At 40.9% G+C, this 16,994-nt stretch overlaps 1 protein-coding gene across 2 annotated transcripts; it reads left to right on the forward strand.

Moving 5' to 3' along the window:
- Nucleotides 1-224: 224 nt before the first annotated feature.
- LOC103003865 (cytochrome c oxidase subunit 5A, mitochondrial) lies at nt 225-11,346 on the forward strand. 2 transcript variants are annotated; one of them, XM_007197689.3, is made up of 6 exons: nt 225-426; nt 1,743-1,883; nt 4,674-4,790; nt 6,560-6,681; nt 8,740-8,862; nt 11,181-11,346. In XM_007197689.3, exons 1-5 carry the CDS (start codon nt 321-323, stop codon nt 8,851-8,853), a joined length of 600 nt encoding a protein of 199 aa, XP_007197751.1. In that variant the 5' UTR covers nt 225-320; the 3' UTR covers nt 8,854-8,862; nt 11,181-11,346. The 2 variants fall into 2 exon arrangements, with proteins under 2 accessions (XP_007197751.1, XP_007197752.1); XM_007197690.3 differs by lacking the exon at nt 1,743-1,883 and having other exon boundaries at nt 228-426.
- Nucleotides 11,347-16,994: the final 5,648 nt, after the last annotated feature.

Below are 16,994 nucleotides of genomic sequence, written 5' to 3' on the forward strand. Positions count from 1 at the left end.
GTCGCCTCCCGAGCCAGACTTGAACCACGCTACGGTCCACTGACGGCTCTTCGCCTTCTTGCTTCCATCCTCGCTCCACGATCGCCGCTGCAGTCCACGGGACCAGCGAGCCGGCGGAGAGCGGCGCCGAAATAAATTGTCCTGAGCGCGCCGCCGTAGCCCGCCCGAGGCCGCGTGGTGCCCCCTTCCGCAGTGGGCGGGCCCTCACGCTCCGCCCGCCGTGCGTCGGTGCGTGAGTCCGGCCCCCACGAGCTCGCGAGCGGTCTTGAGCTCACACCCGGCTTCTCCTCAGCCTTATCCTGCGCGCCGCCATCACCGTCATGCTAGGCGCCGCTGTCCGCCGCTGCTCGGTAGCAGCAGCCGCAGTCGCCCGGACCAGCCCTCGAGGCCTCCTGCACCCCACTCCGGCCCCCGGCCCCGCCGCCGGTAAGGCCCCCGCCTGCCACTGTCCGCGCCCGCGTGTCCTTGCGGTGACCTGGGCCCCCGCCGCCACGCGAGGGCAGGCTCGCCCAGAGGCCTAGCTCCTGCCCTGCGGGCCGGCGGCCGAACCTGGTGACCGCTGGCCGTTCTCTCCGCCGCCTCGAGTTGTGGAGGACTCGAGGGCGCGCCCCCGGGGCCTCCCTCGGCGTGACTTCCTGGTGCGGGCACCGCGGACGGGTCAAGTGTGGACCTGCTGTGGGCGCAACGGAGGGGGCGCAGCGCACCTCCAGCGCCCACCGAACCCCTTCGGTCCCCGGGCCGTGACCTTGCCCCGGCGCTGACCCCGCGGCCACATGACTGGGAGTGGCCACCGCCGGCCTGCAGCGCTTCGGCGAAGGTGACATTGAGCTCAGGGTAGGGGCGGGGGGGGATGGTCCCTCCGGGGACCCCGGCACCGCCGCCCCCAGCTTCTTCCGAGAATGCGTTATACTTCCGTGTGGAACGCAGTATAGTCGTTTCATCCGACATTTCTCGGTTAGCGTTTTGTCACTTTCTCAGACCATTCTGCTATTTTTAGAGACTGCTGTGCCACGTTCTAATTCTTCCATTTTCACGATAGATCGACGTGTGTGGTTGTTTCCTGAGGTCTGGAAGAAAGCCTGACTGTTGATAGGTCTTACGATAAGAATATTACTCTTTCGAAAATTGGGTACCACAGACCCAGGAATACTGGCTTCTACAAACATGGGGAAGCATTATTTTTGGCTTCCGGTTAGAAGCCTGATTGTTGGAGTATGAGATGGTCTGCTGATTGCTGTCTCTTATTTTGCCTTCCCCTTATATGTGTTCCGGGAAACTTTGTGTCCAGCACGGAACTTTTAATTATTGTAACTGCACTTTGATTTTGGTCCATGGTGGTAGTATATGCGACATTATGAAATTTGGCCCCTAAGCATGCGTATTTAAACACGTGAACTCAAACTGTTAGTAAGTTTGGACATAGTGATTTATCTTCTAGGCACTCTAGTCACCCTCTTTAGTATAATTCATAAAAAGCTTTATCTTAGGTGTTGTCCTATAAACCTAAATATTTGCCACAAGGAGGCAGTCTTGGTTACATTTGTGTCAGCTACTTTCTAGCTGTGTGACCATGGACTTATTAACTAAACCTTAAGACTCAGTTGCCTCATCTGTAAAATTGGGATAATATTTAGTAGTTGTGAGGTTTAACTGAGATAATGTAACTCTTAGCACCTTTCCTGGCACAAATGCTTAATACATATTTGCTTTTTTATAGTGCATTTCATTTTTGCATATTATAGGTGAGGTTTGTTATCAATATGAGATGAAGAGGTTTTATGCAATTAAAAGTCAGAAAGGACTAAGATTCTTGGATGAGGCTATCCAAGGTCAAGTGAAAGAGCTCTGGAGGGGTTACCTGAGGGGCCTCAAGTTTGCTGTAGGTAAGTAGCAACCCAAATTCCATATTTGGTCCCAGGAGAAGTCTCCAACTTGTAACAGAATTGTTTTCCAATAACTGCTGAATTAGATAATTAAATGTTTTGAATAATGGTTAGATTCTCTAGTCAACCGTTAAAAGTTACACAATCCTGGCACCTGTCCTTACCCTGATAGCTCTGAAAAGGTGGGAGGAGTTTCTGCTTTTCCTTTCTTGGTGCAGGGCTACATTTAAGTAGCACTTTTTATTACCTTCCAACCTTTTCTGCACCACTCCCACATTTATAGATTTCCAGCCTTAGGATCCCAAGGTTCATGACTGCTCTTAAGCCTTACACCTCTGTAACCCTGCCTTTGAGCTTGTTCATGTACCCTCTACATTGTTCACTTCTTTCCATTACTCCTAGAATCACCACCACCAAAATGTCCATTCTCTGAGCCTTGTCTGAGCTGATTAGTTATTGAAGGGGATTAATGTGCCTCTTAATTTTTCTAAATATATTGTTAGCCTTTTTTTAAAAAAAGATTGCTTAACTGAATGCCAGAAAGCAGTGTTAGAAATAGATTTTTAGATTGTAGCCCTAGAAATGTCCCAATTTTTACAGCTGCTTCCCTTTTCCTAGTCTGGAATCTTTAGTTTATATAAAAGCACTGAGTAATTGTTTTCCAAAATAGTTTACCATACAAGCCTCAAAACTAGGTGGAAATGCTGTACTTAAGTAGGGGTGGTGTGGGGGAGGGAAAAGATGCCTATATAGTTTACCTAAAAATCAAAATGTTAAGCATGTCCATAATAACTACAAGAATAGATCCTGCTCTACCCATTACTGGAATTAGGAATATAATTTAAACTATGTGGGAGAGTATGTTTTTCCCAACCTGGAAGCTATGTGTGTTCCCAGTGCTTGCTTGGTATTCTAAATATTTGTCTCATACAGGGTTTTTGTTTTTTGTTTTTGAATACAACCAGTTTGTAATTTGGGACTCTCAGAAGGAAAGTGAACAAATTGTCGAAGGTGATCCATTAATCTCCCTGTCTAGGATTTGTAGTTGCTAGCCATCTTTTTCATAGTTAGAAAACAAAACAAAGCCACGGTCATCCAGTGAAATCCATGCCCATGCCCAGCAGTGAGCAAAAGAAATTTGTTATCATGAAATGCTTTTCTGGGTGGTTGGAGAGAATTATATACTTCATTTTTCTTGGGTAAATACTAAGAAGTGGAATTACTGGGTATGGTAGGTGTGTATTTAACTTGATAAGGAACTGGTAAACAGTTTATACTTCGATTATATACTTGCACTTTAAGTATTCTGCTAGGGATAACTTTAGTTTTTAAAAACAGTAGTTTACAAATTTTGGTAACAGTGGGCTAAAGTGTTATTTTTGGTATGTTAAGCCTTTAAAAATAACTAGAAATTATACCAAGCTTGTCTAATTCATATAACAAGAAATGCAATTTGAAGAATGTTTTATTTCTATAAGTTAGGATTTCCATAAACAGAAGATCAATTAAGACATTTCTAGATAAGGATTAATTTAAAGCTACCATTCATTGAGTACCTACGTACAAGGTACTAAACCCTGGGCAAAGTATTACCTTGCTTTCATTTTTAATCATCATACTCTGCTAAGGTAGTGGTATCCTCATTTTATACATAAGGAATATAAAACTTGAGTTAATTTTACCAGGGCCAAACAGTGGGAGAGTGAAGAGCCTAGAAGCATCTGACCACTAGGCTCCGCTGCCTCCTAAAACCCAAAGGTAAAAATGCCTTCTCCCACCTCCTGCTCCATTCAGAGGCTGTTTAGATAGAATTCAGATAAGAATTCTTAACTCTCAATTCACTGTCCATTTGATAGGCAGAAACTAAAAATGGGAAGGCTTTTCATATGGTACTAGAAAGGGTATATTGATTGAGAGTAGAATACTGTTTCCTATTTTCTTGATAGTGTTATATTAATAAATCTCACTTCTTAGAAATCTAGTAAAACTTTTTTCCATTAGGTGTAAGTCACTTTTTTAATTAGAATTTTCAAGGAGGGGGCTGTAGTTTGATAAAACAATTTTTAAATTACCATTGCTTTGTCAGGATGTATAACTTATTTTGGGATATAATTTAATGGAGAGCATAAGTTTTTTTTTTTAAATTTATCAAGAAAGTGTATCTTATAAATTTGGTTAAGAACTAGAATGGACATTGTTTTATTTTATTTTTGGCCACACTGAGTGGCTTGTGGGATCTTCGTTCCCCGACCAGGGATTGAACCCGGGCCCTCGACAGTGAAAGCGCAGAGTTCTAAGCACTGGACCGCCAGGGAATTCCCAAGAATGGACATTATTTTAAATTAAGAATTAATAATTGCTTATCATAAAAATAAGTGTATAAAGAAATACAGTTTTTCCTTCCAAAGATAACCGCTCTTAACAATTACATGCCAGCATTACACATTAGTGGGATAAAAGCATAAATGTACATACATAGTGCTTTTTGTTCTACTTGCTTTTCTGTGCTTAATTTTTAAGATTTTTTTCAAATCAGTACATAAGATTTGTTTCATTTGACCTGCTGAATAATTTTCCTACCATGACATACATAGCTGATTCAAAACTTCATGCACTGAGTGTATTTAATACCACTGAACTGTACATTTAGAAATGGTTAAGATGGTAAATTTTATGTTATGTGTATTTTAAGACACCAAAAAAAGAAAAAAACAAAAAACTTTATGTATTGGCAAGATATGTCAAGTACTACTTCTATACATTGAAGTTTTTGCTCTCTCTCCCCTATAGCTATCCAGTCAATTCGCTGCTACTCCCATGGGTCACATGAGACAGATGAGGAGTTTGATGCTCGCTGGGTGACATACTTCAATAAGCCAGATATTGATGCTTGGGAATTGCGTAAAGGTAATTGGAACATAGGCATATGTGTCTATTTTAGTATAGAGTTATGAACTGCTGTGTAGTCTTCCACTACTTTGTTGAAAGTAACTACAGTTAATCCTTGAAAAATTTAGGGGGTTAGGGACACCGACACACACCCCCACATAGAAAATCCACATATAACTTTACAGTTGGTCCTCTTTATCTGCAGCTCTGTGTCCAAGGTTCTCCATCTATGGATTCAACCAACTTCGGATCATGTAGCACTGTAGTATTTATTGAAAAAAATCCACGTGTAAGTGGGCCTGTACAGTTCAAACCCATGTTGTTCAAGGGTCAACTGTATTTTGAAAACATGTATCATGCAAACTGAGTATTGTCATGCATCTTGCAATTAGGAAAGTTTATAGTCTCCAGAGTAAGTATTTCCTGTAAAGCAGGGTTTTAAAGGAGGCACAGTTGACATTTTGGGCCAGACAGTTCTTTGTTGCAAGGGCTGTCCTTTGCATTGTAGGATTTTTAACAGCATCCTTGGTTTCTACACGCTAGATGCCAACACCCTCACACACACCCAGTTGTGACAACTAAAAATGTCTCCTGGGGGACAAAATCATCACTGCTATAATGATAGGCTAGGGTGAGCAAGATTTAACAGTTGTGTAATTTTTAGATAATTTACGCAAGTAGTCATTTGGTTCTCTTCCCCTCTTGGTAATAGTTTGGGATTTTTGTTATTTTTATTCTCAGTTATGATTTGTCTTGCCCTGAATAAGTGTCCGATCTGAATAAGCTAGAACTTGTTTATCCTAAATTTGTAAGTACACATTTAACATAAGTAAGCAGCATTAATAATAACCAGGCTAGTAGACTGGTAGATAACTAATTTTAAGTGTAAGAAGTTTATCTCAGACCAAGAGTTCATTCTCTATGACTGTGTTCTAGCATTGCAGTCACTGGTGTCCTTTCTTTAAATATTTTAAAATAAATAAAAGCAAGAAACCTAAGTGCTTCATACTTCTCTGCAGGAATGTAATGACACCATTTTGCTGCAGCTGGGGAAATTCTTATTGGATAATCTTAAGTAGAAGTAATGAAAAGAACAGCAGTTTTGCATTCCCATTAAGAGAATCTTAAATTTTATGATGTATCATTTTGTGCCAAGCCAAAAGTAATAATGCCCAGTCATTTTCTGGTTGAATGTTTGTGACTGTGTGCTAATGGCTCTCTGTATCTCCTTAATGTCCTCATTTGGGCTTCATTACCTCTTCTTAAGCATTTCTCTGGTTGTTTTTAGATTATTTTCCAATCAGATCTATTTTAAAGCAATCAAAGTACATACACTGTACTAAGAGTTAAAGATATAAGTTGAAAATGGCCCTCTTGTTTGAAAAGAAACCAGCTACTTTTGAAAATAGGGTTTGCATTTAAGAAAACTCTTGAGGTTTTTTTCCTTCCGTCTGCATGCTACTGCATAGTTCTCTTCACTAACTCACTGTGGAAGATCCACTATGATCTCATTATCTAGAATATTTTATTTTTGGCTGCGCCATGCAGCTTACAGGATCTTAGTTCCCCAACCAGGGATCGAACCCAGGACCCTGGCAGTGGACCCGCTGAGTCCTAACCAGTCCTCCCTAGCCAGGAAATTCCCAATTATCTCATTTTAGAGATAAGAGAATAGAGGCTCAAACAGACAAGATCACGTCTATGGTTCAATAAAAATACAAATAACTAAATCATAGTTTAAGTGAGGATATTCCAGGCTGATATGACCCCTCTTTTTAATTTGACAGGGATGAACACCCTTGTTGGCTATGACCTGGTTCCAGAACCCAAAATCATTGATGCTGCTTTGCGGGCATGCAGACGCTTAAATGATTTTGCTAGTGCAGTTCGCATCCTAGAGGTTGTTAAGGTCAGTAAAATAACAATGCTAAAGTTGTTTTGGAAAGAGGTGGACTATTGATTAGGTATTAGCATATTCTGTGTTCTTGAATTTGTTAAAATACCTAAAATTAGTTCTTATATAGCTAGAGGGAATATACATTGCGATTACAGTCTTTTTGGAGGGTGGTTTGGTAGAATTTATTCAGAGACTTAAAAATTATGCTTGGGGCTTCCCTGGTGGCGCAGTGGTTGAGAATCTGCCTGCCAATGCAGGGGACACGGGTTCGAGCCCTGGTCTGGGAAGATCCCACATGCTGCGGAGCAACTGGGCCCGTGAGCCACAATTACTGAGCCTGCGCGTCTGGAGCCTGTGCTCGGCAACGAGAGGCCGCGATAGTGAGAGGCCCGCGCACCGCGATGAAGAGTGGCCCCCGCTTGCCACAACTAGAGAAAGCCCTCGCACAGAAACGAAGACCCAACACAGCCATACATACATACATACATACATACATACATAAAAAGAATGTAAGCAGACAAGAATAGCATTTAAAAAAATAAATAAATAAAAAAAATAAAAATAAAATAAAATAAAATTAAAAAAGTACCAATTTTAAAAAAAAATTTATGCTTGATACCCATTTGTTCAGCAATCCCATTTGAGAATTTACCTTAAGGAATAATTAAGAATGTACACTTTATCTTTGTGCTGTTCGTGATATGAAATTAAATGTTGCTAGTGGTTTCTTAAGGTGGGACTTCCCAGAAGAGGTTATTATTAATGTTGTAGAAATGTGTTTAACATTAAAGATATTCATAGTATATTAACTGAAGGAAATTATGAAATAATTTTTGCGGTGTATGACCCCATTTTATTAAAAAGTATAGAGAGAATGATCAAAATGTAAGAGGATATATACTTATTCTCGTCCCTCCTATTTGATTATAGTTTCTAATTTTTCTGTAATGAACAAATTAATGCATGGAATTTTAAATAAGAATTTTATTTAGCAAATACAGCTAAGGAGACCTAGAATTTGTTAAAGACAGAAGAGTAATAGCTTGGCACTGTCTTAGTCCATTTGACTTTTTTAATATTTGTCCCTGAGGAACAAATATTATGACAATATGGGTGTGATTGTATGTTATGGCGAGTATTCATCAAAACTCTCTTGCCTTGGAAATAAGTATTCTCTAAGTGTGGCTCTCCGTGAAAAGACATTGTGTTCTATAAGAAAGAAATTCAAGGTCTGTAAGAGGGTAAGTATGATATTACTTTATCTAAAATGGGTAAGATAATTAAGGGTTCTGTAGGCTATCAATCCATTCAGCACCAGTAGTTAATTCAGTTAGGGTCTCAAATTGAGGCAAATCAAAAAACTTTTTTCTGTGATAATTTAATTATTACTGTTGCCTGCTAGGCATGTTTAATTGCCTTCACAAAATTCTGTCATCACCACCTTCTTTTCCAGTAACTCAAGGCTTTAAAATGTTTTTTCCCTTGGGTTTAGTCCAGTTGTCTTAGTTAGTCTCCAGGTGTCTTAAAAACCTACCTTGAATAGTGCCTATATAAGTTGCTGTCTTGTTTTGTTTTGTTTTTTATTTTTGGCTGCGTCAGGTCTTCATTGCTGCGCGCGGGCTTTCTCTAGTTGCGGCAAATGGGGGCTACTCTTTGTCGAGGTGCGCGGGCTTCTCATTGCAGTGGCTTCTATCGTTACGGAGCACAGGCTCCAGGCGCGCGGGCTTCGGTAGTTGTGACACTCAGGCTCATTAGTTGTGGCTCGCAGGCTCTAGGGCGCAGCCTCAGTTGTTGTGGCGCACGGGCTTAGTTGCTCCACGGCATGTGGAATCTTCCTGGACCAGGACTCAAACCTGTGTCCCCTGCATTGGCAGGCAGATTCTTAACCACTGCACCACCAGGGAAGTCCCAAGTTGCTGTCTTTTTTGAACAAATATGTTAACTTAAAAGTAGGTGACTTGTATTCTCTGCTACTAGCCTCTGCATATGTGATTAAAAGCATTTTCAAGTTCATTTTGTTAACAGAGACAGCTTTTCAGAGCTAAATGTGACTATTTTCTTTGCCATCAGGACAAAGCAGGACCTCATAAGGAAATCTACCCCTATGTCATCCAGGAACTTAGACCAACTTTAAATGAACTGGGAATCTCCACTCCAGAGGAACTGGGCCTTGACAAAGTGTAAACCCCATGGGTAAGCTATATACCTGAAAAAGGCAGGAAAGAATCCAGGGAGGGGTGAGTGAGTGGCATTTCAGTATTCTCAGAGTAAGACTTTTTGTGGCCTTGTTAGAGGCTATGAGCTTCGAGATTGAGAGAGTACCTATGATGATTAATTTAAGGAGCTAGAATTGCTGTTTCTAGTTGTCATAATCATTCTTTTACTGGCGTAAAGGCAAGTAAAAGCCTTATTTTAAAATCTATATAAAATATTTCAAGCATAAAGAATAGCATAGGGAATAAGTGTAACCACACCCAGATTTTGAGATATTATTTTTGCCATGTGTGCTTTAGTTTTCCCCCTCCCCCAAGAAATGACAGGTTTCACATAGAGTTGAAGCCCCCTCTGTACCTCTTCCCTAATTCCAGCCCTTTAACCTCCCCCAACTAAAGGTAATCTACTACATACAAGGTGTTCATCATGCATGCTTTTATACATCTGTTTATTTTTAATAGCAGGGTTTTATTGATTTGATGCTTCTGTTGTGTGCCCAAGTTGGAATATGATAGTTAAGTAATATTCATTGATAATAAAAGCTTATTTGATACCTTGTCCTGTATGACAGATTAGGTAATAAAACGAGCCACAGGATTGCCTGGGTAGTGAGCAGTATGCAGAAAATCCTTTGTAAAACAGAAAATATATAAGTAAAAAGTCATATATTTATTTTATTTAACAAACACACATAGTGTATATAACTCTTACTATGTGTCAGGTACTGTTTTATGAGCTTTGTAAGTATTAACTCATTTAATCCTCAAACAGTCCTGTGAGGTACTTACTATTATTATAATTATTCCCATTTTACTATTTTACTGATGAGGAAACTGAGGCACATTGTCCAAGGTCATACAACTAGTAGAGGAGCCCACATTTAAACCCAGGCAGTCTGGCTCCAGAGTCCATTGCTTTTACTATGCCACACATCCTTTGCATTGCAGTACTGAGGCATTTACTAAGGCCATACTCTTACTTCACAGAGGTAAATGATGAGGCTTAAATAGAGGATTTGCTTCCTAAGAGTAAGAAGTTTATTTTTAAAAGATGGAACTAAACTATCTTATAAAAGTTTTAATAAAAGTGGACCCCAAATTATTTAAAGAGCTAGTATCAGACTCCTCACAAGATAAAGAGCCGGGTTAGGATACCATTAGTGAACATCTAATTTCACACCTAATAAGCACTTGTTTAAAAATCAGGGCTTCCCTGGTGGCGCAGTGGTTAAGAATCCACCTGCCAATGCAGGGGACATGGGTTCGAGCCCTGGTTCAGGAAGATCCCACATGCCGTGGAGCAACTAAGCCCGTGCACCACAACTACTGAGCCTGCGCTCTACAGCCCGCGAGCCACAACTACTGAAGCCCGCGCACCTAGAGCCCATGCTCTGCAACAAGGGAAGCCACCGCAGAGAGAAGTCTGCACCATAATGAAGCGTGGCCCCTGCTCGCTGCAGCTAGAGAAAGCCCATGCACAGCAACAAAGACCCAACGCAAATGGATGAAGAAGATGTGGCACATATATACAATGGAGTATTACTCAGTGATAAAAAGAAACGAAATTGAGTTATTTGTAGTGAGGTGGATGGACCTAGAGCTGTCATACAGAGTGAAGTAAATCAGAAAGAGAAATACCATATGCTAACACATATATATGGAATCTAAAAAAAAAAAAAAAACAAAAAAAACCAAAGACCCAATGCAGCCAATAAATAATTAAATTAAGTTAAAAAAAAATCTTAGAAGTCAAAAAGAATCCCTACATTCAGTCTTCCTGCTGACAGAGTGAGCAGAAAATGCCTGAGGTTTTGTAATCCAATTTTGAGGTCTCTTTTCACAGCTTGCTTTGGAGCAGGAGTCTTAATTTTATCTTTGTCTACCCCTATACCACTACCACCTCCTCCTCCTCCCTGAAGCCAGAGAGCACATCTTTGTAAAACGTGGAAGGGCTTTCATTTATCAAGTATTATTCCAAGGAGTCCAGAAGATCTTTGTTATGTAGGATATTTTGTAGCTGCAGTAACACTGTATTCTTTTACTTAAAATTTTTTTAAGAGGGCAACTCTCCAACTCTTTTCTGATTGGAAAAGACTACCCCAATAATTACCGGGTGTATGACAACAAAAAACTAGGCAGTTTGTACCTGGTGTGTTGATTGCAGGCAGGATTAAGTAAGAGCAGAAGAGACTACACAGAAGCAGTGATTTTCTTGGGCTGTTGCTCTAAAGGTTATTTTTAGTAAGATTTCTACCTTTTCTTTATTTCCTAGCTAATTTTTCATGTTTTCTCTTACAGATGGGCTTCCTAAGGATTTATTGATAATGCTACTTGATTGTAAACAATCACCTGGAAATACTGATGAAAACATATTACCTTATTTGAACAAGTTTTCCTTTGTTGAGTACCAAACCATGTAATGTAACTTGGACTTTAATAAAAGGGAAATGAGTTTGAACTGAAATTAGGTATTGTTTCATGTGTTTGCATTGAAAAGCAAAAAAAAAGAACTATTATAGGGTCGTTGGTTTCACTGGTTGCCGCGTTATATGCTGAGAGAACTGCTTCAATTCTCTGGAAACCACCCAACATGAAAGTCAGCTACATAAACATATTTGGGTGCACTGGCTGGTAAATTAGCTAAAAATTAGAAGTCATTCATATAGAATTTTCTTGTTGACAGGCCAGCAAGTACCATGGACTTAGTACCGTGGTCCTTGGGGATAGATCAAATTGTGTACCTTCCCAGAAATGGGTGAAATAGGGCTTCCCTGGTGGCGCAGTGGTTGAGAATCTGCCTGCCGATGCAGGGGACATGGGTTCGAGCCCTGGTCTGGGAAGATCCCACGTGCCGCGGAGCAACTAGGCCCGTGAGCCACAACTACTGAGCCTGCACGTCTGGAGCCTGTGCTCCGCAACAAGAGAGGCTGCGATAGTGAGAGGCCCGCGCACCGCGACGAAGAGTGGCCCCTGCTTGCCGCAACTGGAGAAAGCCCTTGCACAGAAAAACGAAGACCCAACACAGCCAAAAATAAATAAATAAATAAATTTTTTAAAAAATGGGTGAAATAAAGTTTTAAAGTGGTCATTAAGATAGTCTTGAGGATGTGCTGATAATAGCCAGCCCCTTAGTGCCTCTTTTTTTCCCTACCTGTTCTTCCCTCGCAATACAGTATTAGCCTTGGATATCGAAGACTTTGCTGGGGTAGATTTGGAGGCTTTCTGCTTAAAGAACTGAGTAAATGAGTTTCGGTTTTTTTTAAGTAATTTTATTTATTTTTTACTTTTTATTTTTTTGGCTGCATTGGGTCTTTGTTGCTGCGTGCAGGCTTTCTGTCTAGTTGCAGCCAGCGGGGGCTACTCTTCATTGCGGTGCACAGGCTTCTTATTGCTGTGGAGTGCAGGCTCTAGGCGCACTGGCTTCAGTAGTTGCAGCACGCGGGCTCAGTAGTTGTGGCTAGAGGGCTCAGGCGCACGGGCTTAGTTGCTCTGCAGCATGTGGGATCTTCCCGGATCAGGGCTCGAACCCGTGACCCCCGCGTTGGCAGGCGGATTCTTAACCACTGCGCCACCAGGGAAGTCCAAGTTTACTTAGAATAAAATACACAAATCCTGTCTTACTTTAGAAGCCCCATAATAGTAGAAACCAGCTGCTGGATAAAGAGGTTTTAGGTTTGAGTGACTTATAATACAGCCAGTTCAGACTGCAGCATCAGGCGAATTGGATTAATACTAGGATGAAATTTAGATGTCTTCTCTCCTAAAGCCATGTAAGGAAATGTTAGTAAAATCAGTTTTCGGGGACTTCCCTGGCGGTCCAGTGGTTTAGACTCCGTGCTTCCACTGCAGGGGGCATGGGTTCGATTCCTGGTCGGGGAAGCAAGATCCTGCATGCCACGCAGTGTGGCCAAAAAAAAGAAAAGAAAAATCAGTTTTGGTAAGATTTAACACAAATGACCTTTTATAGAAGGCTGATTCCCTACCAAAACGTCCCACTTTCCCCCTTTTTAAGAAGTAGAGATGTGAAACTAACAATATGGTCTACTTTTAGGTAGAGCTAGAACACAGTCACAGTTTGATGATGGGTAGGGCTTCTACCCTAACAGAGTGGGGTCTCTAGCTTTTTCTTTCCCTACTCTTTGTTTTGAAAAATTTCAAACCGATTAATGGTTTGCTACATTTGTTTCGTTCTAGTATATATACACACTTTTTTTCCTCAATCAGTTGAAAGTGAGTTCAATATGTGACACTTTACCCCTAAATACTTTTTTTTTAATAAATTTATTTATTTTATTTATTTTTGGCTGTGTTGGGTCTTCGTTGCTGCACTTGGGCTTTTCTGTAGTTGCGGCGAGCGGGGGCTACTCTTCGTTGGGGTGTGCGGGCTTCTCATTGTGGCTTCTCGTTGCAGAGCATGGGCTCTAGGCATGTGGGCTTCAGTAGTTGTGGCACGTGGGCTCAGTAGTTGTGGCTCATGGGCCCTAGAGCACAGGCTCAGTAGTTGTGGCACACGAGCTTAGTTGCTCCACAGCACATGGGATCTTCCCGGACCAGGGCTCAAACCCGTGTCCCCTGCATTGGCAGGCGGATTCTTAACCATTGCGCCACCAGGGAAGCCCCTACCCCTAAATACTTAAGCAACGTCTAAGAGAGAGGCCTTTTCCTCCTAAATAACCACAGTACCATTAACATGCTTCAAGAAGTTTGGCATAAAATATATATAATTGATTTTTCTGAAGAGGCCAGGCCAGTGGTGTAGAATGTCCTGCATCTGCATCTTCCTGATTGTTTCCTCATATTAAAATCCAGTTAAACGTTTCTGGCAAAGATGTAGTAGTCCCTTCCCTTATCTGCAATTTTGCTTTCCGCAATTTGTTACCCATAGTAAACTGAGGTACAAAAATATTAAATGGAAAATTCCAGAAATAAACATGTTTTACATTGAGCACTGTTCTGAGTAGCATAATGAAATCTTTTGCCTTCCCTCTCCATACCATCCATCCCATTAGTCACTTAGTAGCTGTCTTAGTTATCAGGTTGACTATCGTGATATTACAGTGCTTGTGTTCAAATAACTTTACTTAATAATATCCCCAAAGTGCAAGAGTAGTAATGCTGGCAATTTGCATATGCTAAAGAGAACCTGAAAAGTGCTTCCTTTAAGTGAAAAGGTGAAAGTTCTTGACTTAATAAGGAAAGAAAAAAAAAAAGTCCTATGCTGAGGGTGCTAAGGTCTAAGAACAACTCCAGTCTGTTTTATTGTGAAGAAGGAAAAAAATTTGTGCTAGTTTTGCTGTTGAACCTTGAACTGCAAAAGTTAACAGCCACAGTGAGATAAGCCCTTAGTTAAGATGGAAAGACATTAAATTTGTACAATAAGATATTCTGAGGGAGAGAGAGAGACCACATTCACATAACTTTTATTACACTACATTGTTATTAGTTATTATTAATCTCTTACTGTGCCTAATTTATAAATTAAACTTTATCATAGGTATGTATAGGAAAAAACATAGTCTTTACAGGGTTCGGTACTATCCCCAGTTTCAGGCATCCACTGGGGGTCCTGGAATGTATCCCGCATGGGTAAGAGGGTACTACAGTACTACACAGATGATGTGAAATTCCAATTATATCGCCTCAAGAGGGACATGATGTTAGTATGTCCAGCATTTTTTTTTTTTTTTTACATCTACCCATCAGCCGACGGAAGGCAACACAATGTAGAAATAGGGTGAGAAAATGGTTTGTATTCAGACCTATGTTCAAATCCCATTCTATATAGCAGTTATATGACTACGGATAAGTTAGCTAAACTTCCTGTGCTTCTGTTTTATGATCTGAAAATGGGAGCCACTTTGCAGGCTTATAATGAGAATGAAAGATTAATAAGATTAGGTCTTATTCATTATAATCATTTTTATAATCATGGTGCTTAGGAAAATGGTTTAAGCCTAGCCATTCTTTCCTAAGCTTTGCTAGCTGCCAATGCAGTTTCTCCTGTTTGTTCAGATGCCAGGGCGCTTGTCTTTAGCAGCACATGGAGTCCATCTTCCATGTTTTGCAAAGGCAAGTTCATTTGGCCCAATTTTGCATAATTTTCCTACGTTGGGGAAGTTTGTTCAAAACAAAGAAAAGTGGGAGGGGGAAGGGTAAGCTGGGACGAAGTGAGAGAGTGGCATGGACTTATCTATACTAACAAATGTAAAATAGATAGCTAGTGGGAAGCAGCCACGTAGCACAGGGAGATCAGCTTGGTGCTTTGTGACCACCTAGAGGGGTGGGGTAGGGAGGGTGGGAGGGAGACGCAAGAGGGAGGAGATATGGGGATATATGTATGTGTATAGCTGATTCACTTTGTTATACAGCAGAAACTAACACACCATTGTAAAGCAATTATACTCCAATAAAGATGTTAAAAAAAAAAAAAGTGATGTCATTCTGTGGTAGCCTTGGCTCACCACAGCTGTGGTCATGCTTTTATTTATGATTAGCTTTCTGCCCAGCATTTTAATTCTAGAAGTATCATGTTAGAGCAAGTATTAAGCTCTGGAAGTAAATTCTGAAAATTTGGAGAATGTCATTTGTATTAGTGTGCTAGGGCTGCCATAACAATACCACAGGCTTAAAGAATAGAAATTTAGGAGTTCCCTGGTGGTCTAGTGGTTAGGATTTGGCACTTTCACTGCCGTGGCCCAGGTTCCATCCCTGGTTGGGAAACTGAGATCCCGAAAGCTGTGTGGCCAAAAAAAAGAAAAAAAAAAAACCCACACACAAAAAACCAAATTTATTTCTCACAATTCTGGAGGCTGGAAGTCCAAGATCAAGGTGCCAGCAGGGTTGGTTTCTGATGAGACTGTCTGCCTTGCTTGCAGAGAGCTGCCTTCTCTCAGTGTCCTCACAAGGGCTTTTTCTCTGTGTGCACACATCTTTGGTGTCTCTTTTTTTTTTTGGCCACACTGCATGGCATGCAGGATCTTAGTTCCCTGACCAGGGATTGAACCGTGTCCCCTTCAGTGGAAGTGCAGAGTCCTAACCACTGGACTGCCAGGGAATTCCCTGGTGTCTCTTTTCTTAAAAGGACACCAGTCCTATTGGATTACAGCTCCACCCCTATGACCTCATTTAACCTTAATCACCCCCTTAAAGGCTTTAGCTCTGAATAAAGGCACATTGGGGATTAGGGCTTCAACATATGAATTTGGGTGAGTGGGGGCACAATTCAGTCCATAACATTAAAGACATACACCTGACGTATAAAAATAGGTCAGGCCTTTGAGGCAGATAAGGATTCAACTCTTACCTATACAACTTTGTGGCCTTTGGCAAATCAGTTAATCCCTGTGACTGTCACTTTCCTTATATATACGTGAAGTAGGTATGACAGTACCATATGAGGATGCTATGAGGATCAGGAAATATCTCTTCCCTCGAGGGAGATGACATGAATTAATGTGGGGATTAAGGTGGGGCTGGTGACCTGGAAACCCAGAAAGACCCACAGATTCATAGGCTCCATTTGTCAGTTATCTGTGCTCTACCAATAATAGGAAAAGTCAAAAGGTAGAATCTGAAACCTGGTGAGATGGGGAAAGAGAACCTCAGAAAGAAGTAGCAGGATAAAAAATTCACCCCTGATGAACACAGATGCAAAGATCCTCAACAAAATAGTAGGAAACAGAATTCAACAATATATTTAAAGTATCATACAATATTATCAAGTGGAATTTATTCCAGGAATTCAAGGATGGTTCGATATCCACAAATCAATCAACATGATACAGTAAGTCCCCTACATACGAACCTTCAAGTTGTGAACTTTCAAAGATGCGAATGTGCGTTCGTATGTCCAATCACTTGAGTTAGTTCACGTGTCTGGCATACTTTTCAAGGTACTTACTTTTAAGATTTAAAATGTTTTCTTTATATTTGTGTTTGTTTTTTATGTATTATTTGTGTGAAAAATACTACAAACCTATTACAGTACAGTACTATATAGCCAATTGTGTTAGTTGGCTACCTAGGCTAGCTTTGTTGGACTTATGAACAAATTGGACTTACAAACACGTTCTCAGAACAGAACTTGGTTGTATGTAGGGGACTTAATGAACA

Source organism: Balaenoptera acutorostrata, chromosome 3, assembly GCF_949987535.1.
Source record: "Balaenoptera acutorostrata chromosome 3, mBalAcu1.1, whole genome shotgun sequence".
Classification (NCBI taxonomy): domain Eukaryota; kingdom Metazoa; phylum Chordata; class Mammalia; order Artiodactyla; family Balaenopteridae; genus Balaenoptera; species Balaenoptera acutorostrata.